The 24,431-nt window shown below is 39.8% G+C and overlaps 3 protein-coding genes and 3 non-coding genes across 8 annotated transcripts in view; 4 read left to right on the forward strand and 2 right to left on the reverse strand.

The window, feature by feature from the left end:
• Positions 1-8,883, reverse strand: part of eprs1 (glutamyl-prolyl-tRNA synthetase 1) — a 32,373-nt gene extending 23,490 nt beyond the window's left edge. For both annotated transcript variants that reach the window (XM_034233777.1, XM_034233776.1), the window contains exons 1-9: positions 8,690-8,883; positions 7,188-7,272; positions 5,099-5,198; positions 4,865-5,021; positions 1,820-1,956; positions 1,038-1,132; positions 827-953; positions 523-715; positions 246-417 (exon numbers count right to left, since the gene is read on the reverse strand). In XM_034233777.1, coding sequence (XP_034089668.1) covers positions 246-417; positions 523-715; positions 827-953; positions 1,038-1,132; positions 1,820-1,956; positions 4,865-5,021; positions 5,099-5,198; positions 7,188-7,272; positions 8,690-8,732 — 1,109 coding nt within the window. In that variant the 5' untranslated portion in view covers positions 8,733-8,883. The remainder of the gene's footprint in view (positions 1-245; positions 418-522; positions 716-826; positions 954-1,037; positions 1,133-1,819; positions 1,957-4,864; positions 5,022-5,098; positions 5,199-7,187; positions 7,273-8,689) is intronic.
• A 1,170-nt stretch (positions 8,884-10,053) lies between these two features.
• On the forward strand, positions 10,054-13,077 carry rpl12 (ribosomal protein L12). Of its 2 annotated transcripts, none has more exons than XM_034233779.1 (6): positions 10,054-10,223; positions 11,498-11,571; positions 11,909-12,007; positions 12,120-12,201; positions 12,290-12,376; positions 12,925-13,077. In XM_034233779.1, the coding sequence occupies exons 1-6, from the start codon at positions 10,187-10,189 to the stop codon at positions 13,041-13,043; spliced, it is 498 nt and encodes a 165-aa protein (XP_034089670.1). In that variant the 5' UTR covers positions 10,054-10,186; the 3' UTR covers positions 13,044-13,077. The 2 variants fall into 2 exon arrangements, with proteins under 2 accessions (XP_034089670.1, XP_034089671.1); XM_034233780.1 differs by having other exon boundaries at positions 10,095-10,339.
• On the forward strand, positions 11,276-11,403 carry LOC117557851. The gene has a single exon (XR_004570757.1). It is a non-coding gene; the product is annotated as a small nucleolar RNA SNORA65 (small nucleolar RNA).
• LOC117557853 lies at positions 11,620-11,745 on the forward strand. Its single transcript, XR_004570759.1, has one exon. It is a non-coding gene; the product is annotated as a small nucleolar RNA SNORA65 (small nucleolar RNA).
• Positions 12,681-12,808, forward strand: LOC117557852. The gene has a single exon (XR_004570758.1). It is a non-coding gene; the product is annotated as a small nucleolar RNA SNORA65 (small nucleolar RNA).
• A 3,997-nt stretch (positions 13,078-17,074) lies between the features above and the next one.
• On the reverse strand, positions 17,075-21,268 carry pole3 (polymerase (DNA directed), epsilon 3 (p17 subunit)). Its single transcript, XM_034233771.1, has 4 exons — positions 20,841-21,268; positions 20,172-20,257; positions 18,745-18,863; positions 17,075-18,411 (listed from the first exon to the last, which is right to left on the reverse strand). The coding sequence occupies exons 1-4, from the start codon at positions 20,904-20,906 to the stop codon at positions 18,233-18,235; spliced, it is 450 nt and encodes a 149-aa protein (XP_034089662.1). The 5' UTR covers positions 20,907-21,268; the 3' UTR covers positions 17,075-18,232.
• Between the last annotated feature and the right edge of the window lie 3,163 nt (positions 21,269-24,431).

The raw sequence follows: 24,431 nt of genomic DNA on the forward strand, positions 1-24,431 counted from the left end.
ATCCGGTTAAAATATTCAATTTAAAATATCTAGAAAGTATATTGTAAAATGGGCTTCGAAATGTATCAAAAGTCCATTTATGACAGCTTCTGGTAAACAACTAATATGATGATGCATGTGCAAAGAAGATTATTGGATTCATTAGGAATTACGTAATTCCCCACTCCCAAAAATATAAATCGTAGGTCTAGATTTGTTGACATTCTAAGTGGAAATGTCACATATTCTATATTTAAGTCAGCTACTTGTGGGTGCTTCCGGTGCGAGGGTGAGGAGTGTTCTTGCAGCGGTACAGGGTGGGATCTCTCATGCAGCCGTTGTTGGAGTTCATGTCCATCTTGGCCCTCATGCAGCAGGTCTGACCGCTCTTTGTCCCGGCTTTCATCTCCGCCCACATCTTCATGTTCTGCTCCACCGCTGCAGAGGAGAAAAGAGTTCAACTATAGCTTCAGAAAGTTCACAAATGTACACTTGAGTTTCACAATTCACTGTGACCGTTGACCATGGCATCCTGAGACGTACTGTTATTTCTGTTTTTAGATTCGGCGCGCTGCTCCCTCTCAAGCTTCATCTGCTCAGGAGGCGTGTTGTCGATGTAGGCCCTTCCCTCAGTGAGCAGCTGATCAGCAAAACGCATTATGGTCTCAAAATGGTCGCTGGTGTAGGTGAACTGGTCTGGATGGATCTGGAGCATGGAAACGTCTTCCAGGATCACCTGAGGAGCAACAAAGACGTGAGGAAATAAGAACTGAAAAATCTTTCTTTGGCAGTTTGACAGGTAGTATGGAAAGATTAACTAATTGACATGTTTTTTTGAGTGTTTTACCTTCTCAAAGTCTTCTTTTTCCTTCTCAGGGTTGGTGTCGTCGAAGCGCATGATGAGCTTGCCTTTAAATGTGATCTGGTAGTGCTGGTTGAGCAGAGCAGCCTTGGCGTGGCCGATGTGAAGGTATCTATTCACAGAGAGAAGGAAACATTTAGTTTAGGTAAGCTACTTCATAATCTGGACTCCTCTTCAAGTGGATATAAAGCCTCACCCGCTGGCCTCAGGAGGGAAGCGAACCACCACCTTGCCCATCTCAGCTCCTGGTAGCTCCACAAACTTGCCGACATCTTGCTTCTTCTCATCCGACTGTTGATCAGAGACACAAACAGTCAGGAAAACATCAGCACAGCTGCCTTTTTCTTGTACTTATTCTGTTTTGCACCAAAGCAAGTTCCGGTTGGGTTCAAAAAAATCAACAAACTGAGCTGAGCTGCAACATTTCGACTAATCATTTACCTGCAGGATTCTTGTTTTTGAGTTTGTTTCTTCATGGTTGAATACACTTTTTGCAAGTTGCTTTGGATAAAAGTGTCAGCTAAATAAAAGATAATGTACTTAGCAGAAATATAGTTACTATTTTGATGAAAGATGAATTATTTTAAAAAAGGCGGAGATTTCCTGTGTTAGGTTCGCATAGCGCCTTTGTAATAACAAAAACAAGATGTTGGATCGTTTAGTAACTGAAATGGAAATTCTTCACTATTTTCTGACATTTAATGTACCAAAAGATTTATTAATTTAACCAGGGAATGATCTTCACATTAATCGAATCAAATAATGGTTAGTTGCCAGCTGTTTGTCACTAATCACAATGACCAACTGATTAATTTGTGGAGAAGGAGTAGTGGTTTCATCAAGACAGTGTGACTATCAATTCAGATTCCTCACAGTGCAAAACGCTTGTGTAAGCCCTGCCTTACTTCACATTGATGACATTTATTTTTAACATATGTTAGAAACATTAAAGCACATTATATCTGAAATGACACTTACGTTGGATTTGGTCATTGGAGCTTTCTTGCTGGCATATTTGTTACCCACAACCGTGAAGGGAACCTGAGAGCTCAGGAAGAAGAACCAGCGGTTGACGTGGGAACAGGTTTTGCCCTGACTCGGCCATTCCGCGTGACCTGCAGAGAAACAACCACAACCTGTAGGGCTGCATTCCAACACATGTTCCGCACCAACACAGACAGGGACAATAGAGTGGTGCAGGAATGAGTCCTAAAACACTGTAAATGTCCCTGCTGCAGGACTAATAAAGGAATTCTGATTCTAATAAAAAACCAGGGAATGAATCAGCCCTTTACAACTTCTGGTTCAAGTCAAAGATTTTGGTTAGATGCCTAAAATAAGGTCTGGCGTAAGAGATTTGGCCATTTTGTACAACGACATAAAATACGCCAGTAATTCTTCTAATTCTCCTTAATGTCCGAAGTTGCTAACTTTATATTTGCTCTTTAATTTTATGTCTTGCATTTTCTTTTTTGCTGTTTGTCATTCTCCTGCTCTAATTCTTGTCCTGAACTTGTGTATAATAAATGGTGGTTGCAAACAAGTATGTAAATGAGACTTCTAACTGCATCACGGCAAACATTAACTGCATTTAGCTTAGAGGTTGTTCATTTATAGCCCAAAGTAAGCTTTTTACATCTGCCGATTTTACTTTTGCATTTACGATCCGAAAATTATAAAAGCAGAGGCAATAGGTGAGGATTATCCTGCTGAACACAATGTGAAGTACAGTGGCGTTTCTATATGTACAAAAGTGGTGGGGCACAAAAAACTTAGATGTCTATATTAGGGCTGTCAAACGATTAAAAATTTCAATCAGATTAATCACAGCTTAAAAATTAATTAATCATGATTAATCACCATTCGAACTATGTCCAAAATATGCCATTTATTTATGTATATTGTTGTGGGAATGGAAAGATAAATGAAAGAAGGCGGATATATCCATTTAACATACAGTATCTATGTTTATTATAACATGTTTCTGCGTGTCAAAATGAAAGACAACCCACACACCTATCAATCATCAAACCGTGGGGTCTTAATTCATTACGTGTTGATTTCTATCAACGGGGGAGTACTTCAGGAAAGTCGACAGAGGGGGGGGCGGCGGCTAGTGGAGTACTTCGTGACCACAGAGTGTGAACGTTGTGATCAGCTGTTTTAGCGCAGTTCTCCAGTGAAGGGGGGGGGGGGGGGGGGGGGGGGGGGGAGTTTCCCTCCGCAGCCGGTTGGCGTAGTTTTGGCACAATTCCGTTATACAGACCAACGTTAACAGCAGCCCTGTCTGTGCACACGGAGACCGACTCTGTCGTCCGGTGATCTAACCGCCTTCTGGAAAAGCTTCACAAGTACGTCGGTACCCAAATGCGCTTTGTGACACAAGTGACGGTACGCATTTCAGAGAGATTACGCACATAACCTGCGTACCAGTTATGTGCACCCCTGTACTACAGCAAAAGTATTCTCCGTCGGGACTTCCTGCAACAACACCACGCCGTTATCAAAGATGTTCTATTGAGAAGACGATCACTACGTGACAAACGTTTTCAAAACCGTGGCTCCTGAAATCAATCTTACTAACTGCTGTCTGTGCAATTTACTCCGCGCGAGTTGGCAGACTTTATTTTGCTTACTTTAACATAATTTTTCATGGTGGGGCTAAGCCATTTCTTGGTATGGGTGTAGCCTACCCCAGCCATACCCTGGCGCTGCCACTGGTGGCACGTATGGGGCGGGCCATTCTGCACATGCGTTAAATGCGTTAAATATTTTAACGCAATTAATTCAAAAAATGTATTACCGCCGTTAACGCGATAATTTTGACAGCACTAGTCTATATATAAGCTTCTGCAGTGAGGTTCATGGCTGGTGAGGCACTGGCTCTGACTCTTCAGGTTTACAAATATTATATTTTGACCTAAATCAAAATATAATATTATTTTCAAAAGCCTCTTTAGTCTGATGCTTCAATTAATTTTCAACAGAAGGATACCCAAAAAATATAATTGTATCATTTAAATATTGAATTGTTCTCTCTTAGTAAGATCCCATTTTCAATAAAAATTGTGGTCTTTGACTTGAAGATGAAGTCCATGCTATCCTTCTGGACAAAAATCTCTATTACTTTTTTGTAAAAGTCCTCCTTATCTTCTTGTAGTTTCAAAAGTCTATCATAAATCTAAATGATGGATTTATGATTCGAAAATTATAAAAGTAGGGTAGACATGTGGATATTATCCGGCTGAACAAAACATACATTTATCTAACAGGTACGTTTCCCACAGATCTTATTTTGAGCTATTTTCTAAAATCCTATGGAGAAATCTCATTGCTTTTTTGTGGAGGGAACCCATGCGCAGCTTACTTCCTGGTTTTAGGACGTGTCTCTCTCCTGCTCTTCACCTGCTCTTCACACACCACACTTTTCGCGGCACACGTACTTACAGCCAATCAGCTCTGAATGATGTGAGATGACGTATGGTGGGGATGGCAGCTCTATGCCCCTATGGTCATTATTTTTTGCCACACACATTAAATAGGAAAATACTCTGAGCATGCGCAGTGTAGTTTTTACAGTCACCGTTCACTTAGACAGTGAGAGGGAGGGGCAGGATCGGGTTTTGTCCCACATGGCTCTAAATAGCTCAATAGGCACACACTGTAGACACTAAATAGAAGAACACATACTAAAACAGCAATGTACAGACGAATCAGATGATTAAACATGATCTTAAAATATATTTTATATATATTTTAATTTATTTTTTGCATTTTGTTGTAATCATTATTGTAATACTTTCTGCTGACACTAGGTGGAGCTGTGCCCCTAATGACCAGTCGCCACTGGTGAAGTATCATAAACCTGTGATGGCATCGAGGCTGATTTTCTGCAATCATCCAATGGAAAAATGTTTTTTTGTCGAAGGACCTCTTGCAATGTTAACCTCCAGCAGGGCCTATAAAAAAAGACTTCATCTCTGCACCACTCTCTGGCACTGGTACATCCTGCAGGGTACTGACCTTTGAGGGCAGCCCACACAGACAGGTCAGCCAGAGTGACAGATTGTCCGACAAGGAAGGTGCGCAGAGAAAGAGCCTTATCCAATTCCCCCAGCGCCGCGCTCACACCAGACTGACCACACAGACGCCGAGCGCTGAACTCCAGCCAGTGGTCCACCTACCAGACAGTATTTCGAATGAGGAAACCACTCTTAATAACACAACAAAAAATCTCTAACACACACAAGCACACACCTCGGTCTGCTCCATCATGTTGGATCCGTAGAGGCCAAGAGCGGGAGCCACTCGGGCCAGGTACCGACTGATAGAGTTGGTGTCATTGAACTGGATCGCACTGAGGAAAGGAAAGAGAACAGAGTAGAAATTAATTAGACCATTCTAATCCTATAGCACACATACCTTCTACATATGATATTTAAAAAAGGAACACTTCAACCATTTAAATTATCATTTTCATATCAGCAACTCACAATGTGTTAGCTTTAACTCTTTAATTTCTAAGCTTATTTTTTGGCCAGTTTAGCCTTTATTACCATGTGTAGAGAGTCAACGGGCCGGATTTGAACCAGTTTTTTGTTTGTTTTTATTTGTATTCATATGTGATTGCCTCAGTATTTTATATGCAAGTCCGCTATTTTTACTCTTGCCTTTTATCTGTTTTGTTAAAACTGTAAATATCTCTGCTGCGGGACGGATAAAGAATTTCTGATCTGATTTCGCTCCAGCAGGGACTAAGCCCTAGGACAGGGGTGGGGAACCTTTTTCCTCTCAAGGGCCATTTCAATTTTTACAATATCCTCAGAGGGCCGTACAAATTATTGACATCTGTTTAAAAAAAAAAAAAATCACAGCCCATTCACTTCATTCTGTGCAAAGAAAAAGCAACCTCTTAATCCAGATATCTCACCATGACTCGCGTATGCATGCACGTGCACTGTGTGGCGTGACCACCAAAACAGAAAGATATGGACACAAGATGTGTGCAAATGTATTTAGTTTCCTATCCATGTGAACATGATTTAAGTGGGGGGGACCTAACCTCCTCTAGGGGGGTCCGGGGGGCATGCTCCCCCGGGAAGATGTGTTTTTAAATCTTGAAGTTAAAAACATCAATCTGGTGCACTTTGAGAGCAACATTAGTAGATCTATGGATACATCTCTCAGCACCCAGATGAAACAGAACTGGAAGCAGATTTATTTTTCTTTATGAATATTTGACAAATCACTCTCCTTTCAAACTGTATTCTTCTTTATTAATAACAACTTTTTTTTACTGTCATATAGTATTTTATACCTGTTTACTTTATTCTCTTATTTTTTTATAACTATAATGATCATATAAAGATGTGCCTTTACCTCACTGGTTGTAGAAAAAGCTTCTTATATTCGTTAGCATAGCTAGCTAACCAGATGCTAATAACAACAACGTTATTGACTGTATGATCAGTATGACAGATGAACAGATCGCCACTGGGCTTTCAACTAAAGACACAGACACGCAGAAACTGCGGCATGTGTAAGGCTCCTTATCGGTACTGCAATTTCTGAAGTGGCGTTCTGGTGCTCTCCGTCAGAACTGCACCCCTGTCAGTCGAGACATATACCACGTGATGACACGTTAGGCTCGTGTTGTGTTCAGCAACAACATGACCTTGGCCAGGAAAAACAGGCACTCGCTTGTTTAATTTTTTTGCGGTCTAGATTTCTTACTTTTTTGCGTGTGTTTATAAATTATCTCGAGGGCCGTACCAAATTGTCTCGCGGGCCGTATACGGCCCGGAGGCCGGAGGTTCCCCACCCCTGCCCTAGGACATGGGCACCAGTTTACCAAGTAATGTATGCGGCAGTTGCTTTAATTCTTAATTCTCACTGTTGACAAACAATCCAAAAACCTTCTTGATCAAATTATGTGAAAAAGGATTGGTTAGCAAAAGCAAGAATATATCAAAACATCAAAAATAAAAACTCCCACACAACTTGTGCAGTATAATCTCCATTACTTAGCATTTCAATCACCCTAGCATAAACGGAAAATAGCACGCCTGCGCAAACTGTTGATGCAGAAGGCTTTAAAATAAGTAGGGTTTATCAAAATATATTCACATGTTTGGAAAACAGTAATCATTGAGATTTGGAGTATACTGCATACGTTGTTTTTTCTGTGAGAGTTTGGTTTTTAACCCCATTTAATTCATTTCATAAAGAATGGCATGCGAGAAAATGTTTTCTTCACAAACTCAAGAGTAACAAGAGGTGAGATATAAAAATATTGAAAGTATTACTTTAAGCACATTCAGCAGTTTGAAAAAATGGTGCTACCTACTCAGAGACTTGAAGCCGGGTGTCTTTGCCTTCCTCCACTGATAACTGCACACTGGCCTTCACATGCTCTGCTGCCAGAAGCGCTCCTGCAGGGTAGAGGAAACAATTTAGTGTTTTGATAGTTGTGACTGGGCGTAAAAGAATAAACCAACTGCATCTAGAAAGATTATGTTAAAAGGCACCTGGATGTTTTGTATTCTTTAAATAGGTTTGGCCCCTCTATCTAAAGGTGACTTGAGTGCAACATAACAACCTGTATGACTGCAGGCAATCTTCACAGAACATTTGTGAACCAGTTGAACTGGTCCTCTACACTGCAGTGTTTTATGTGACCTGCCCCTTTCGTAGAAGTACTGCTTTCCTAAAACTGTGGTTTTCAACATGTCAGGACTCAAGAGTCTTTGCATAAACATTCTTGTAATGCCATGGACTTAATATCAACACATGTAACGGGTTTTCTACAGAAGAAAACAATTGACCAAGGCTGCCCAGTATTACACTTTTAAGGTCAAGTGCTGGTGTTAAAACGAAAATAAACCAGGTTGCAAAAAATTAATAAAAAAATAACATTTCCAATACAACCTTCCACGTTTCAGCTGCTTGCATCAGCCTGCTGTACTCTGTATACACGCAAGAGGCGCTATTACCCGCTGTCAAAGCTAGTGGGTTAGTTCATTGTAGTACAAAGCAATGGCATACTAAACTCAGGAAAGCCTTGTTCTGAATGTATTTAACACAGAATACTTTCCAATATCAATAAAATATGTCAAGTTTCAACGCTAGATACTTTTTATAGACATGTAACTAAGTATGTATTTACCTAAACCGACTAGCTCAGCTAACCTTTTAGCTAGTGTCATCGTGTCAACTGCTCGTAATAAATGTGTGTTATTTGGTCATGTGCATTTCCAAGCTCGTGATGACTTTTTGCATGGGTATATGCATGCCATAGTGAACGTTCAAATGTGGAATATTAACATTTAAAGGTAGCTGCTGTCATTAAAAAGGACATGTTAACGAACTGTCCACATGCTGTGTTTCAGTGCCACGACGGCAAGCTTGCTAACGTTAGCTTGTTAGCTAACTACACACCCAGTTTGAACTTATAAGGACATACTGCCATACAGACGTAGCCTTTATTGCAAAAATAAACAACTTGGCTGGTTCCAAACTCATTCCATTGTTGAGTTGCAAATATTAGCCATGTTATTTTGCTGGTTTACAACTTCTAATAATAATATTAACTTTCAATATTGTATTTCAATGGGTCTGTGTCTTCATATCTTCTGAATCAAGCAAATCCTAGCAACTGGTCAATTGTCTCACTTTATAAGAGATAGTTATAGCTATATTATTATTACATACGATGAAAAAACATTGAGGGAGAGTTTATAAATATAGTTTGTCTCGTTTGTTGGGGTGACACGTAACAGTGCTAGCTAGTCAGCTGTCACTACATTCATGCACAGGACTCAAAGAGCAAGTATTCAGGCTGCAACTCACCTAGAGGCGGATTGCTCGTGTTGATGGTGAGGTTTAACGCCATGATGTGAAATCCTTCTTCCACAAAGGTGGTAAAGCCTTTTCACAAGAAACCTAACAGCAGACAGCCAAGACTACTCTCCACAGCGAGCAGCACCCCGGGGATCCAGAGTCTGAGCAGCAGCAAAGCATGAGAGGATGGGACTTCTTTTGTTTTTGTGACTGCTAACCAACCACTTATTGCTGCAACACTGCCACCAACTGTTCAGGAGCTGAACACACAGACACAAAACACGAGCACAAACCAGGAGCCTCCGGGACTCTTTCATTCTGGGGCCCCATTATTTTTTATTTTAAGTTGTTAACTTAATGTTTGCTTTTTGGATTTTACGTTTGTTTGTTTTTCAATTCAATACTCTCCCGTTGTTCTTCTGGTCCTAATCAGCCGTCTATCTGAACGTGTGCCCACAGTGAAAATGTAGGTTTATTCTGGATATACATTTTTGACTTACATCCTTATCGATATTATTGTTACTGCTTTTGTGGAGAAATAGCGACCACTTGATGGAAGCTAATGGGAATCATAGAAAATAAATGAACATTGTGCTCATCACATTCCTGTTCATCATTCCTTGACAAAAAATTGACCATTGCCATTCAAAGGAAAAAGTGGGAGAATTCATAAGGCTGGGCTAGTGGGCTTTATGGGAAAAAAATTGTATTTACTCATAAATGTAAAGTTGACTTATGTGTAATTTCTTGAACATGTCCTTCTCAAAACCCTTTACACTTTCACTCCGCTACAGTTCAGTATGTTTTATTCCAATACATTTATCTGACAGCTTTATGTAAGGTTACACGATGTTTGCATACAAAAACATTATAACAGTTTATAAAATGGTGATGTTATCTGATGAATTAAACTAACCAACAGTTTGGACAACTAATGCTGAAACTATATTGTCGATGAATTAAGTAATTATTGATGTAACAAACATGTTATATTTCAATCTTTTCAAATGTAAAAATATTCAGCTTTTCCTTTTCATAATTGTTATACATTTTAAATTAAGTTTAGGTTATAGTTGTGATCATGACTTTTCACTCTTTTAACTATTCTTATAAACCAATCAAATGATTTAGGAATACTTCAGCTACATTTTCCTAATTGTTCTTGCCTATTGAACTTAAATAACATTACAATTAATGACTAATACTTGTTTTCACACTGTGGTATGAGTACTTTTATTAAAGTACATCTTCTGATTAATTTCTCCACCACTGTAGTTATATGTACGAAAGTGTAAAGCCTGCCACAACCATGTCATTCATTGTATGTACGTCATGGACTGAAGCCAAAGATCTCGCGATACTTGTGGTGCTATAAAAGCCCATCCGCGGCCTTAAATCGGTCTTTCTTTCTCCCCCTTTAACGGTGAAGGTGCAACAGTAATCGGTCGTCCCGAGCCCGGGTTCATCCGACACCCTCACGCAAGCTGAACTCAACCAACACGCAACATGCCTCCCAAATTCGACCCCAGCGAGGTTAAAGTTGGTATGTTTTCAGTGTTACCTGGGTAATAAAAGCAGAGTCTTGTTCACAGCAAGATGGAGTCGTTCTCTGACGGCTGTCTCCGTGTCTGCCGGCCTGTGAACGGCCTAAAGAAAACGGTAAAGTTGGGGCACGAAATGCGACGAGAAACGGCGAAATAATTGACTTTTATTATTGCAGGCTTAAATTATATTTTCCAGTTACTGTGAGTGATTTGTGACGGGGTTTGCCAGTGTGTGTGGGCTACATGGGAACCACGTGCTAGAGTGCTAGCTAATGTTAGCTGCATTAGCTAATTTACCTTGCCTCGTAACCTTATTTGACTTGTTTGAATGTATTCATTTGTTTTATGGACTAATTTTAAAATGACTTATTGCAGCAAGTAATGTTGATGCTTTTGATTTACAGTTCCTTTTTGCGAATTATAGCCTGAAGGGTTTTACAAATGACGATGCGGCTGCCCATTATTGTAAATACACTTTCATATTGTATTGCGTCCTACTGTCTTGATTTGATTTATCAAGATATTATAGCAATTTTGGTTATTCGTATACTAAAAAACTAAGTGATTGGATTTGTAAATGTTCTCATCTCAGGGAGATTATAATATGATAACAATGAGTCTTGTATCATAGGAATATAGATCGTGTTTTGCTTCAATTTGGTGTGATCGGTCAATATTGGACGTGTATGTTGCATTTAACATTAGTGAGCGAGGTGTGAATAGAGTTAAATTGCTCTAGTCGATGTTTGGGACTCACTTCCAAATCCACCCCTGTTCCCAGAATGATTCCTGTTGAGCTTTATTACTTCAGATGGCAAAATGTGATGTTTCTCTAATACAATATGGGACATTCATTTTGTTTTACAACATATACTATGCCAAATTAAGACTAAAGTGGACTACTAAACACCATGTCCTTCGCTGCTGACCATGACATAGTTAATTGATAGACGAGCTATTATTTCTATGCATCAAATAGTGGCGTCAACATGTGGCCATTAGGGCAATATTCCTGTCTTTTAACCAACATTACTAGTAAGGTTGTCAGCCTCCCGCCACTATGCCTGTCTGTCAGAGTGACTGAGTATAATCCAGTGGAGGCTAAGAGTGACCCGGCTTTAGGAAACAGGGATGCCCGAAAACCATGGACAACTTTGTGCCGAAAAGACTGGAACAAATAAACCTGCAACAGGACCTGTTTACTCACTTGTCAGTACGTTTTGTGGACAAGCCCTAATTGGATTGTGCTCAGTGTCTCTTCTTTTTCTTGCAGTGTACATGAGATGCACTGGAGGAGAGGTTGGAGCAACATCAGCCCTGGCCCCCAAGATCGGACCCCTGGGTCTGGTGAGTGTGAAATAGAAATGCATCTTGGTTTAAAAACTATATCAGCTTCCCGCCACTATGCCTGTCTGTCAGTGGCTGAGTATAATCCAGTGGAGGCTAAGATTGACCCAGCTTTAGGAAACAGGGATGCCCGAAAACAATGGACAACTTTGTGCCGAAAAGTCTGGAACACAAACTGAGGATGGCACAGCTATAATGCATAATTATCTTTTGAAGTGTTTTTTTATTTTTATTAGTGGTACATTTTTAGCACCTTTTGTGTGGGTGAAGTTTAAATGTTTTTTTTTTCCTTTCATCAGTTGTAAGCTTCTCAACCACTTTGTATTTTCCTCAACAGTCTCCCAAGAAAGTTGGTGATGACATTGCCAAGGCCACCGGTGACTGGAAGGGCCTGAGGATCACTGTGAAGCTGACTATCCAGAACAGACAGGCAGCGGTATGTCAATATGTCCAAACTGCAATATCTATACATTAACAACAATGATGTGGAGGTAATAGGATGACTGGCAGTAGTCATGACTGTTCTGTTTTATCATTGCTTTCCTAAGGTTGAGGTCGTTCCCTCTGCATCTGCTCTGATCATCAAGGCTCTGAAGGAGCCTCCTCGTGACAGGAAGAAGGTCAAGAACAGTAAGTGACCTTCTTTAGAAAAGTATTAAAAAGCACAAATATTGATTTAAAGTTCATTGACTCATTGCTCCCCTCTTCTGCTTTACAGTCAAGCACAGTGGGTCTGTAACCTTTGAGGAAATTTTGACCGTCGCTCGCACAATGAGGCCTCGCTCCATCGCCAGAGAGCTCTCTGGTAAGAAATAAATCTCTTAACTCTGAATTATACTTCTAACATTTGAAATGCAAGTTGGCCAATTTATAAAGAGGTGCAGGAATGAGTCTTAAAACCCTGAAACTCTTCCACATCAGGTCCCCTAGTCTGTCATTTATTTTTTGTCTTTTCACATTTTGTTCTACGGTGTAAAATATGTCAGATTACTGGCACTGATTTTTACCTCTGACCTTATTTACGCTTCAAAGATAACAGTTGTGTTAACATGTGGGCATTAAAGCAAACATTGCTGTCTTTTAACCATTACTAGTAAGGTTGTCAGCCTCCCGCCACTATGCCTGTCTGTCAGAGTGACTGAGTATAATCCAGTGGAGGCTAAGCGTGACCCGGCTTTAGGAAACAGGGATGCCCGAAAACCATGGACAACTTTGTGCCGAAAAGACCGGAACAAATAAACCTGCAGATTTGATCAGTTATTTCAACATGTTGTGAATAGCTATGAGCTGTAAACTAAATGACTGGTTTATGGTCTTGTAAAACTTTTGACAATATGTATCGTCTCCCTCCAGGAACCATCAAAGAGATCCTCGGTACCGCGCAGTCTGTCGGCTGCACCATTGATGGTCGTCATCCCCACGATGTCATCGATGATATCAACGGCGGCAAAATCGAGTGTCCATCCGAGTAAATGCGTGACACCAATAAAGTGTTCACAAATGTAACTCTTTGTGTGGCACCTTTTTTACACTATTCATGCTCATGATGCATACACTCTGGGAAAGTATATCAATTACTGAACCATGTCACTTGTAATGCTGCAAAAATATTACAGAGCCTTAACTATAGCCTTAGAACTTAACTGCTTTAACAACTCTGACGATTGTATACACTTGGTTGGGGACATTTTTGTCAACATGACCTGCCATTTGAACAGTGCTGTGTACAAAGTAGTTGGTCAGATTGTAAAAGAAGTTCCTAGGAGTTAAGTTAACCATTTTAAATGTTGGATATTGTGGTTTATTGATCCCATATTGGGAAATGTTTTCCTTGCAGCAGTATAAAAATGTTGCATTGCTCACAAGTAAAAAATAAACAATTCAAAATTGAAATAACACTGCATTTAAAAGTAGAAAATATACAGTAGACTGAAGATAAACTGACAAAACACTATTGGCCCTTCGATAGTGTGTTATAGGTTAGAGCTGTAATGGGCTGTAATAAAGTGTTTTTATTTTAGAATTGTTTCTGTCACAGAAATATAAAATTGGTCCGTGACGCAGAGATCAAGGAGCAGATGTGACGGCGGCACAGCGACGCCACACATGGAGCAGTCAGCTTTCTCCAGCAACACCAGTCCAGAACCAACGGCAGAATGACCCGCTCTGAATCAGTCCGCGTCGCTGCGGCACAGACACACAGCAGGGATTTGTGTTTTTGAAAAACACTCGTTATCGTAATGTCAGATTTTTGGTGGATTTAATCAAGTCTTGGATTGCAGAATATGAATGTCCTCTTGCTATTTTCAGTTGATGAATACGTGTAAAGTTTGTGAAGGCAGGAGGAAAGCTTCCGCGATCACCGTCTCCTCTCCGTTCATCCAAACCCCGCCCCCTCCTGAAAAATAACTACTAATAAGAGTGACGGGCTGATAGTGACCTGATAGAAACTTTATTATTCACTTAATCACTGATTGAGATGATGAAGCTAACTTAATCTCATACATTTATGGGATTCATGTAACAGTAAGACAGAATGTAAGTGTATGCTGTTGTAAATACTCCTGTTGTCTGCTGTGTTCAGACTTACAGTGGGCCAAAAAAGTATTTAGTCAGCCACCAATTGTGCAAGTTCTCCCACTTAAAAAGATGAGAGAGGCCTGTAATTTTCATCCTAGGTACACTTCAACTATGAGAGACAAAATGAGAAAGAAAATCACATTGTCTGATTTTTAAAGAATTTATTTGCAAATTATGGTGGAAAATAAGTATTTGGTCAATAACAAAAGTTCATCTCAATACTTTGTTATATACCCTTTGTTGGCAATGACAGAGGTCAAACGTTTTCTGTAAGTCTTCACAAGGTTTTCACACACTGTTGCTGGTATTTTGGCCCATTCCTCCATGCAGATCTCCTCTAGAGCAGTGATGTTTTGGGGCTGTCGCTGGGCAACACGGACTTTCAACTCCTTCCAAAGATTTTCTATGGGGTTGAGATCTGGAGACTGGCTAGGCCACTCCAGGACCTTGAAATGCTTCTTACGAAGCCACTCCTTCGTTGCCCGGGCGGTGTGTTTGGGATCATTGTCATGCTGAAAGACCCAGCCACGTTTCATCTTCAATGCCCTTGCTGATGGAAGGAAGTTGTCACTCAAAATCTCACGATACATGGCCCCATTCATTCTTTCCTTTACACGGACCAGTCGTCCTGGTCCCTTTGCAGAAAAACAGCCCCAAAGCATGATGTTTCCACCCCCATGTTTCACAGTAGGTATGGTGTTCTTTGGATGCAACTCAGCATTCGTTCTCCTCCAAACACGCCTAGTTGAGTTTTTACCAAAAAGTTCTATTTTGGTTTCATCTGACCATATGACATTCTCCCAATCCTCTTCTGGATCATCTAAATGCTCTCTAGCAAACTTCAGACGGGCCTGGACATGTACTGGCTTAAGCAGGGGGACACGTCTGGCACTGCAGGATTTGAGTCCCTGGCGGCGTAGTGTGTTACTGATGGTAGCCTTTGTTACTTTGGTCCCAGCTCTCTGCAGGTCATTCACTAGGTCCCCCCGTGTGGTTCTGGGATTTTTGCTCACCGTTCTTGTGATCATTTTGACCCCACGGGGTGAGATCTTGCGTGGAGCCCCAGATCGAGGGAGATTATCAGTGGTCTTGTATGCCTTCCATTTTCTAATAATTGCTCCCACAGTTGATGTCTTCACACCAAGCTGCTTACCTATTGCAGATTCAGTCTTCCCAGCCTGGTGCAGGTCTACAATTTTGTTTCTGGTGTCCTTTGACAGCTCTTTGGTCTTGGCCATAGTGGAGTTTGGAGTGTGACTGTTTGAGGTTGTGGACAGGTGTCTTTTATACTGATATCAAGTTCAAACAGGTGCCATTAATACAGTTAACAAGTGGAGGACAGAGGAGGCTCCTAAAGAAGAAGTTACAGGTCTGTGAGAGCCAGAAATCTTGTTTGTTTGTAGGTGACCAAATACTTATTTTACAGAGGAATTGACCAATTAATTCATTAAAAATCCTACAATGTGATTTCCTGGATTCTTTCCCCCCATTCTGTCTCTCATAGTTGAAGTGTACCTAGGATGAAAATTACAGGCCTCTCTCATCTTTTTAAGTGGGAGAACTTGCACAATTGGTGGCTGACTAAATACTTTTTTGCCCCACTGTAAGTCATGTGTGTGATGTCTCATTCAGGACATTCAGTGTCCTTTTTTTAACAGAAGACCGTTGCTTGAAGCTGCAGCTAGACTGCAGAAGTATTAGTTTTTTGTTTTTGAGGATGGAAAAATGTCACACAGAGATATAGGGAGGCTAGACCTATACAGTTGATTAATTATGGTTTATAACTTAATGTCAAGACGAAGAAGAAGAAAATATGGCTGCACTGTTCAGTGTCAATCCTATGGAGATGGAGATCGAGGTTATAAATCTCCAAAATAATGTTCAGCTGACGTCTCAGCAAAACTCACAACATTTCTGGAGCCTTGTAGACCCAGAAAACTATAAGAACATCACCAAGCAGCACTGAACACGTCTGCTTTATTTGGCTCTACATCCCTTTGTGAAGCAGCTTTTTCTGACATGAATGTCATGAAATCTAAATACAGAACAAGACCGACTGATGAACATGTAAATGACTCTATTAGAGTGAACCTACGTGGGTACACTCCAGCATACACCTCTATGGTGGACTCCATGCAGCGCCAGTCATCTCACTGACTGTAAAAAAGAGTGAATGCACTTATTTTACAGGTGCCATAAGATGCTTGCAAGGTGGTAATTAAGGCGATGTATTTACTATGTGGGCTATAATAAGAAGTGAAAACATTGTATTTTTCTCTTGGACATTTATGTGAATCTTCAGTGATGTACTTACTATGTTGTCCATATTAATATGTGAGAAATTGTCGTTTTCTTGGACCTTGATGTGAAGTTAAGATTTTAGATAAGCTTTAGGTATTGCAATTTCACACAAAAGTAGCGTAATTCAACTGATGAGTGCTATGTGAATAAATGTAAGCGATGCGATGCAAGTAGCTCTTGGCCACTTTCATTTTTTCAAAGTAGCTCTCAGGTGGAGAAAGGTTGGAGACCCCTGAGCTAGACTGATTATTTCAGATCTGGTGACTACATTTCCCATAATGCAACAGAACTCATTCAGGTGTTAGGCTTACAGCAGCCTGAGGAACATAAGGCTATAGGGGTCTGGTACAGTAACCTTTTAACTACAGATTTTACATTTTTAAAGTCCTTTCAAAGCATGTAAAAGGCCTCCCACCATCTGGAAACGTGTCACTTGCATCATGACAAAGATGGCGTATTCCATTTATTAAGAAATTATTTAATTTGACTAAATCAAAATGCCATGATTTATCACTTAAACTGACATTAGATAAAGAATCACTAACAATATTTCAACATGACTTGTAAACAAACACAGCGAGGGGAATACAAACTGGTGGGTGATTTAGGACTCGAGTCAATGTGCACTTTTAATACAAAAGATTTATTGAAAATTTCAACCAGTCATTTACAATTCTACAAAAGTATAAATGGTTCAAAAATTGAACAAACACAGGTGCATCTCTTTATACTGAGGTCATGTAGTCCACAACAATTGAACTGTGTTATGGTAAAATACAAAACTGTGATGCTAGCTTCCAAACTAGTGTGTGATTTCGTACCCTATAAGCTAGTAGCACATTTCAGGGCAGGTTTTTTGTTACATTTATCAAACATGTCTTATTTGAATCTATTTTTATTTGGAGCTTTTGTGGAATAAATAAAAGGCTGTTCCTTAATTGAGGGTATCACAGTAATGCTGCCACTATCAAATACTTTAATCTATTCATAACTGGAAAACGTGTCAAACTACGCCCTATGTTATGTGAGCCAATGGGCAAATGCAACGGCCCAAAACACTTCCATTAGACTTGATGAAACATACACACTGTTAACGAACAGTGCTGCATAAACTAAACGCAGCAAAACAAAATGCTTCAAATAAAAAACGCCTCAAAACGCAATGGAAACCAGGCACACAAACAATTGAAGCACACAGCTGGGCCCGGAGCACTTGTTGACATTCTGGGATTACTATAATTGGCCAAATTAAATAAATGCGGAGCATGTGTTGTCAAGTTGGTTAAGATGTTTCTTCATTTTCATGCGTTTTGGCATATTTCTTTTCTTTTCTTTGCATTGTGTATGAATGAACAGCACGTTTCTCCTGGAAGTGTCTTAGGCCGTTGTAATGTCATTGCCCGTCAGCCAATTTAGTATATAGATTGAAAAGCTCATATACAAGAGCATATAAATCCAATGAGTCACTTTGACATTAACTTTCTGTCAACGGACACTTACTACTGTATATCCTTTACTGTATAGAACAGTGTATCAAAAGGTGACAGATATATACAACAAATAAATACCAAAAAGAACAAAAGATCAGGAAGTGCGTGACGTAGTTGTTGTTTCTTTGTGCTGAAGATAGCAGCTGCCCTTTTTAGAATTGAACCTTCACCCATTGGTGGCTCACTGAACCTGGATGAATTGATTCAGTTTTGCTCAATGCTGACTGAGTGTCACTTGAACGCAACACGCCCAGGAGAGTGATGGGAGTGTATTGTTGTTTGTGTCATCATCAGTTCTCCACATCTTCCTCCTCTGCCTCATTCTCGGCTTCAGGTTCCTCGTCCATGCGCTCCTCTTCCTCCTCTTCCTCCTCCCTGCTCTTATCGTTCTCAGAGTCGGTTTTCTTCTCTCTGTCTTTACGTTTCTGCTCAGACACCTCCTTCTTTCCTTTCTGGCCCTTCTTGTACACTATAAAAGAATAAAAACATTTGTGTATTACACAAACATTCTGGAAATCTTAGATGTTGGTCTCAATAGGTGTATTTCCATCTATATCGTTAACATATTTTCAATTTGAACATAAATAAAAGCAAAATTAAGAGTTAAAAAAAACAGACTTTGATAATTAAATCATGTGATTTAAATATCCACTAAAGAGTGAAAAACATCAGGGGCCTAATTTATAAACAAGCAAAGATGCCTTTTATAAAAAGACTGGAGTTTTTATGGAAAAGTGACTGTGGCAGTGAGAATGAGCCTGAAATTAACATTATATTTTCCCTTTAAAAGTGACATACTGACCTTCTAGAGCTTCTCTGAGAGGCTCCAGGAATCGTTCAAACTCCATTTCCTCCATCGCAGACAAAACATCTCCTGCGTTCAGAGTTTTCCTTTTGGCTTTCATGGCAAAGTTGTTTGCACTGGAACAAAAAACAGAAAAACATTTTTATTGAATTAGAGGTAAAATGAGGAATGTCACAAATAATATTCACGGTCTTAAACCTTATAATGGTACTGGAAAGTTATATTACGTTTTTTTTAGGGCCGGGACTCGATTAAAAAAAATAATCTAATTAATTAGAGGCTTTGTAATTAATTAATCGAAATTAATCGCATTTTTAATCACATATAAATATTTGACCTAAGAACAGTGAGAAGCAATTTTTTTCACATGGATTTTAGTATACCATTAGGCGCATTCACACCGCAGTACTTTTCCCACAAAGGTTCATGAGAACTTAGTTCATGAGAACTCTTTGAACCTGGGGGTGGATTAGGCAAATGAAGCCGCTGACGTCACTTCTTCTTCTTCTGCTTTGGGTTTACTGGCAGGCCGCAAACCACTTCACGGCGTATACTGCCGCCCAAAGTCCCCGGCCGGAAGTCCCCGGAGTTAGGGACTGGCTTCAGTAGAAGCTGCTGGGAGTCCCTGCAGCCTTCCGAGTAAATCGCCAGAACGCCGACACCTCCCCATCTCCACCGCTCCCATGTTTTATTTTGTGTTGCCATAAGTTAGTCTCTCTGCGTTTCTGCGCTGGGCTAATGCTAATAATGCTAATGCGAGGATAATAAAATGGCGGCTTCACAAAACTTTTTGGGAGTTTTACGGGGCGTGGTTTGCAATCCGCCCAGCCAATCAGAAATATAGCTCTTTTCTCACAAGAGAGCCGTACGAAAGTCCCTGCTCTCTAGCAGCTCTCTAGCAGGGACTTTCGTGGGGGTAAAAAGGTTCTCATGAACTAATTTTAGTACCGGCTCTTTTTGGTGTGAACGCGATACAAGAGGCTAACGTCCACGCTAGCTTCCACGCTAGCTGCTATATGTTTTGCATTGAGGTGATACTTGAGGCTTGATGTGCTGCGGTGATATGCGAATTCCTTTTTGCATAATTTGCACACAACCGTGCTCTTATCGACGCTTCCATCCGTCCGTTTTTTAAAACAACATTTCCCACTGTTGTTCACTGTGGTTTGTTGTTGTCTGAAGTCATGAACGTTAGTTGGTGCTCCAGTATAATCGGTACGCCTGAAACTCATCCAGTGAGAAACGTTCCGCGGTGCAAAAATAAGTGCGATTAAAGTGCGTACAAAATTTTAACGCGTTAATTTTTGTGTGATTAATTAATCTTAATTAATGCGTTAAAGTCCCGGCCCTAGTTTTTTTCTTTAACTGTTTTTTGTGAATCAACACTCGAGTGATTTTTTCTAAGTGAGTTTGTTTATCCTTACCAGGACGTTGCATACAGCACAAACACACTGGCAGCTTGGGATATGGCTCTCCGGGCTTCTTTCGACACATTAACCCCATCTGGGAGCTGTGGGGAAAACAAATGGTGTGGATGAGTTAGAGCATCTCAAGGTTGCAGGATGAATTCATTTCATCAGAAAAACAAGCACATTAGGAACATTAACAACATATGCAAAAGGTAATCAGTTACAACTAAATGTTATGATCTTTTTTAAGAAAAACAAAAAACCAAAGTTCCAAAACAGCTACAGTAAGTTACTTTTCACCATTTAATATGGTACATTCAAGCAAGTATTGGATACTGATATTGAAATATAAAACATTATTTCACATTTACATTTTGGTACAAGAAGTTCCCATAAAGAATATATAACTCGGTGTCATCTTTAAATTTACTTACATATAAAATGTAAATACAACTTTAATGTTGTTTTTTTACACTTGTACTTACAATGTTTGTATTATTGTTTATATCTACACTTCAGTGATACTATTTTTCACTTAAACAAAATGTTTGATGACTTTTTCCCCCTCTTGTCACACGGGACTTTTACTAGTACTATTTTATTATAACTTGTGAATTTTATTTTACACTAATAGTATTATTATTCTGACGCTCCGAGACGAGTACTTCTTATGTATCCACTCACCGCCTCCTTGATGATGCGGGTGATCACCGCGTTGGGCAGGTTTAGATCTTCGGGTCTCTCCGCCATGTCTCTCGCCGGTTACCGAGTGCTTCACCCCGCCGTGTTCCCACCGCTAACTCCCCCGTCCGGATTACCGTTACCTCTCGTGTTCACAGATTAGCACTGTTGTGTTAGCCTGGAGCTGCCTAAAGCTAGCTAATGTAAGTAGCTCGTTCAGTTTCAAAGTAATATTTAGTAATATTAGTACCGCGTTTGAAGAAGACTTTATTATCAGTGTGGTTGATGGTTTTCAGTTTTATATATAAGTTTAAATTGAGTTTGAAGCCGCTCGCGTTTCCAATAGAACACATTTGTTTGGATGTTTCCCGCGAACCTTCCAAGCACGAGCCCTCCTCCGTCAACTTTCAACTACAACCCCTCTGACGTCAGCGTAACGTGCGTCGACGGTGCGTAGTTACGTAAACCTTCTGTCTCGTTGAGGAAGGCGTCTGCTAACAACAATTAGGTGCATTACCGCCACTGTTGGACTGGAGTGTGGTGTAGTAGATCGTCAGAAAAAAACGAAATACAATTATAAAAGAAACTGAGACTAAATTATCTCTATTGTTTCGGTTGTCTTATAATATTTTGTATTTAACAAACCGAATAATTTCTCATGTATCTTCCTTAGCAAATCCCCCAACGTGAAGCTTAGTGTTCCATCAGTTAACAACGTCATTAACTCTCTTTAACACATGCTTGACAGTTTCTGGTTTATTACAGTGTGTTTATAATCTATTAGTATAGTCTTTTCTGTCGAGTGTTTGATTTAGTCATGTGTGTCCTGTTCTTGGATGGGTCATGACCTTCTCTTCTATTGGGTTCCTGCTCCGTCTTCCACCTACCCCCTACATGTTTTTGAATGCCTGAATGTCTTCCACTCCCAGTATTATTGCCAAGTTTTGCATGTAAAATATTTTATAATAACATTATATTTTGCTTTACAAAAGGATTTTTATATGTCTGTAAACTAAAGTAATTTAAGTGAGTGTTAAGTTAGTTATTTTACTTCCTCCTAGGATTACAAAAGACCCCCATCACCCCAGCAACAAACTGTTCTGTCTGCTGCCGTCTGGCAGGCGGTACAGCAGCATCAGGACTAAAACAACCAGACTCAGGGACAGTTTCATCCCACACGCCATAAGACTGTTAAACACCTGCACTTTTGAAACAACATCCACAACATTAATCTGGCTGCAATTTAGAAATTATTTATCTAATATATCATATTCAATCACTTGCATAAAGACTCTTATTGCACTATTTCCCTTTTTTTCTTTTTGTATTTACTTGCACAATTGTTTCAGTTTTGTTTTTTTCAGTTTTATTGTGTTGCACTGTTGGAGGAGCCTGTGACCTAAGATTTTCTACGCATTACCAATAACATCCTTGAACCTTGAACCGTTACTTCCACCCCAATACAAACGGGAACCCAAAGCATGGAAATCACTAAGGTTCAATCTTAGTAGTAAATTCAACATTTTGTAGACGATATTGTCTGCATAACAACTCCCCAGATTTGAGGCTTGAAAGCACAGAAGCTGTTAGGACATTGGGTCGGTTATATTCTTCAGACCATTGCAATGCTAGCAATATCCCTAATTTTGCTGTGCAAACTGAAAGGTGATCTGACATTTTCATTTTTACTAGTATTCCATGTACCATGTCCTCTTTGATTTCCCAATTTGCCAATATCTTGACCCTCAACTTCTTTCGCAGAATTTCCTCCATTTCAACCTGCATTGTATGGTGATGTGTTTAACACTACAAATTCGGTGAGTCTGAGCCTGCCCAACATCACGGTTTTTAAGGTTGGTTTCTGCTGCAGACATATGCGATGCATCCATAATCTAGAACTGCAATCATAAGAGCCCAGTATATAGTTAATAAAAATGTTCTGTGATATCTGTCACAATCTTTTCAAATAGAACTGCAACAATCTCACTGCCTTGACCTGTTCAAAGGACTGTTCCATATAACTTCATGGTTACTACTGCACCATCATATGCATAAAGTGATTTCCCTATGTTTTTCTCAACATGTTTAAAATATCATTTATCATTATGGTAAATAACAGTGTACTACACGCACTGCCGGGATTGTAATTACTATTGTATACGTTTATTCGAAAATTCTGTACCCACCTTACCCCTGTTGTCCTCTGACTATAAACAGCAAATCTGACACCCAGTTGTATATTCTACCATTTACACTTTATTATTAAATATCATTTTAATAAGAAATCTCTCTTTCCATAACATGTCATAAAACTTTCCCACATCAAATCCATATGGCAATCCCCATATATTTTGCTTGAGCTTTCCTGACTTAAGATTCCAGACAGATGGACTGACCTTTTCCGAAATCTCGGAAAGTGAGTGTCTCATCAGTATTTTGGAGTGGACGGAGATCTATTAAATTCTGCTCTGACAAGTGAACATTAAAACATCATTACAACCATGAGGCACCTAAAGTGATAAACTCCCACTCACACATTATTTGCATTGTACAGATGAATATTAAAACCCTGAACATACAGACTTTTAACTCTGCTTACACCTTCATTACTAACAGAGTGGTGAAGGTCAGGGGTATTTAGGTGGTTTCCATGGCAGCTGGTTCCCTTGCACATGCAAGGAGGTGAAGCAGCCCACACATTGTGAAGCTCTCCGTAGAGTAAGCTATGCAAAGAAAGGTGAGCGTCTACTCCCACCAAGTTCAAGCTTCTGTTGCTGCTCTCTGCGCCGGGCTCCAGGATACTAAAGTTTCCTCAGCCGGTCTAACTGTGTTGTTGGAACAGTCGCTTCCATTGTGTCCATCTGACATGTCGACAGTTCGCTGCAGATGTGAATTTAATTCCCAAATATGTCAGACCAGAAGTGAATGTTTGAAGTAAAGGAGGAGTAATATTGCCTTATCTGTTCAACTACAATCCACCAATGCACCAATTTCTTTCAGAAAAATAAAACAAATGGCAAAACCACAACAACAAAAATACACCAATAACTTAATAAAAAACCTTTTAATTGGTACTTCACCAACTTTGAACATGCCTTTAAACTTACTAGAACCCTACAAAAGGATTGAATAAAACATTAAGTATGGTTTCCAAAAACTTGTAAACTCGTAAAAAATGAATACATATTTATTAGTTCAGCGTTTTGGTACCCATTTAAAGTGTGTATAAAAAGTTTGTTTTTTATGCATTTATATAAAACGTTACAACAAAGGATGTCAACATTTGCCTTTTATTCTTAAACTCACAGATGCATTTTTATAAGCACATGAAGATACTTTTGGATGTATATGTCCACCTGATGAACATGGGTCGATAATGAGGAGAGACATGCAAAGGCCCCACCACCTCTCTCACTTAAGAACAAGACAGATACTTAATAGTTTCTGTATTCATTTTGTGTCTCTACAATTTGCCCGTTTTATATTTGGTGTGAGTCTTTTGTAATTCTGAGTCCCTTACTGGATGGTATGTGTGTGACTAAGAGTCATTTCTGCAGTAAAAGTCATGATGAAGGCCAGGGGGCCCTGACACTT

Source organism: Gymnodraco acuticeps, unplaced genomic scaffold, assembly GCF_902827175.1.
Source record: "Gymnodraco acuticeps unplaced genomic scaffold, fGymAcu1.1, whole genome shotgun sequence".
NCBI lineage: Eukaryota > Metazoa > Chordata > Actinopteri > Perciformes > Bathydraconidae > Gymnodraco > Gymnodraco acuticeps.

Bases quoted from the DNA above. Each gene is read 5' to 3' on its own strand.
- pole3 (XM_034233771.1), bottom strand. From the start codon at position 20,906: ATGGCGGAGAGACCCGAAGATCTAAACCTGCCCAACGCGGTGATCACC. The intron at 18,864-20,171 runs GTAAGGATAAAC...TTTTTGTTCCAG, and splicing joins GTGCTGTATGCAACGTCCTG to TGCAAACAACTTTGCCATGA. The intron at 18,412-18,744 runs GTCAGTATGTCA...ATTCTTTTATAG, and splicing joins TCTCAGAGAAGCTCTAGAAG to TGTACAAGAAGGGCCAGAAA.
- rpl12 (XM_034233779.1), top strand. From the start codon at position 10,187: ATGCCTCCCAAATTCGACCCCAGCGAGGTTAAAGTTG. The intron at 11,572-11,908 runs GTGAGTGTGAAA...TTTCCTCAACAG, and splicing joins AGATCGGACCCCTGGGTCTG to TCTCCCAAGAAAGTTGGTGA. The intron at 12,377-12,924 runs GTAAGAAATAAA...GTCTCCCTCCAG, and splicing joins CATCGCCAGAGAGCTCTCTG to GAACCATCAAAGAGATCCTC.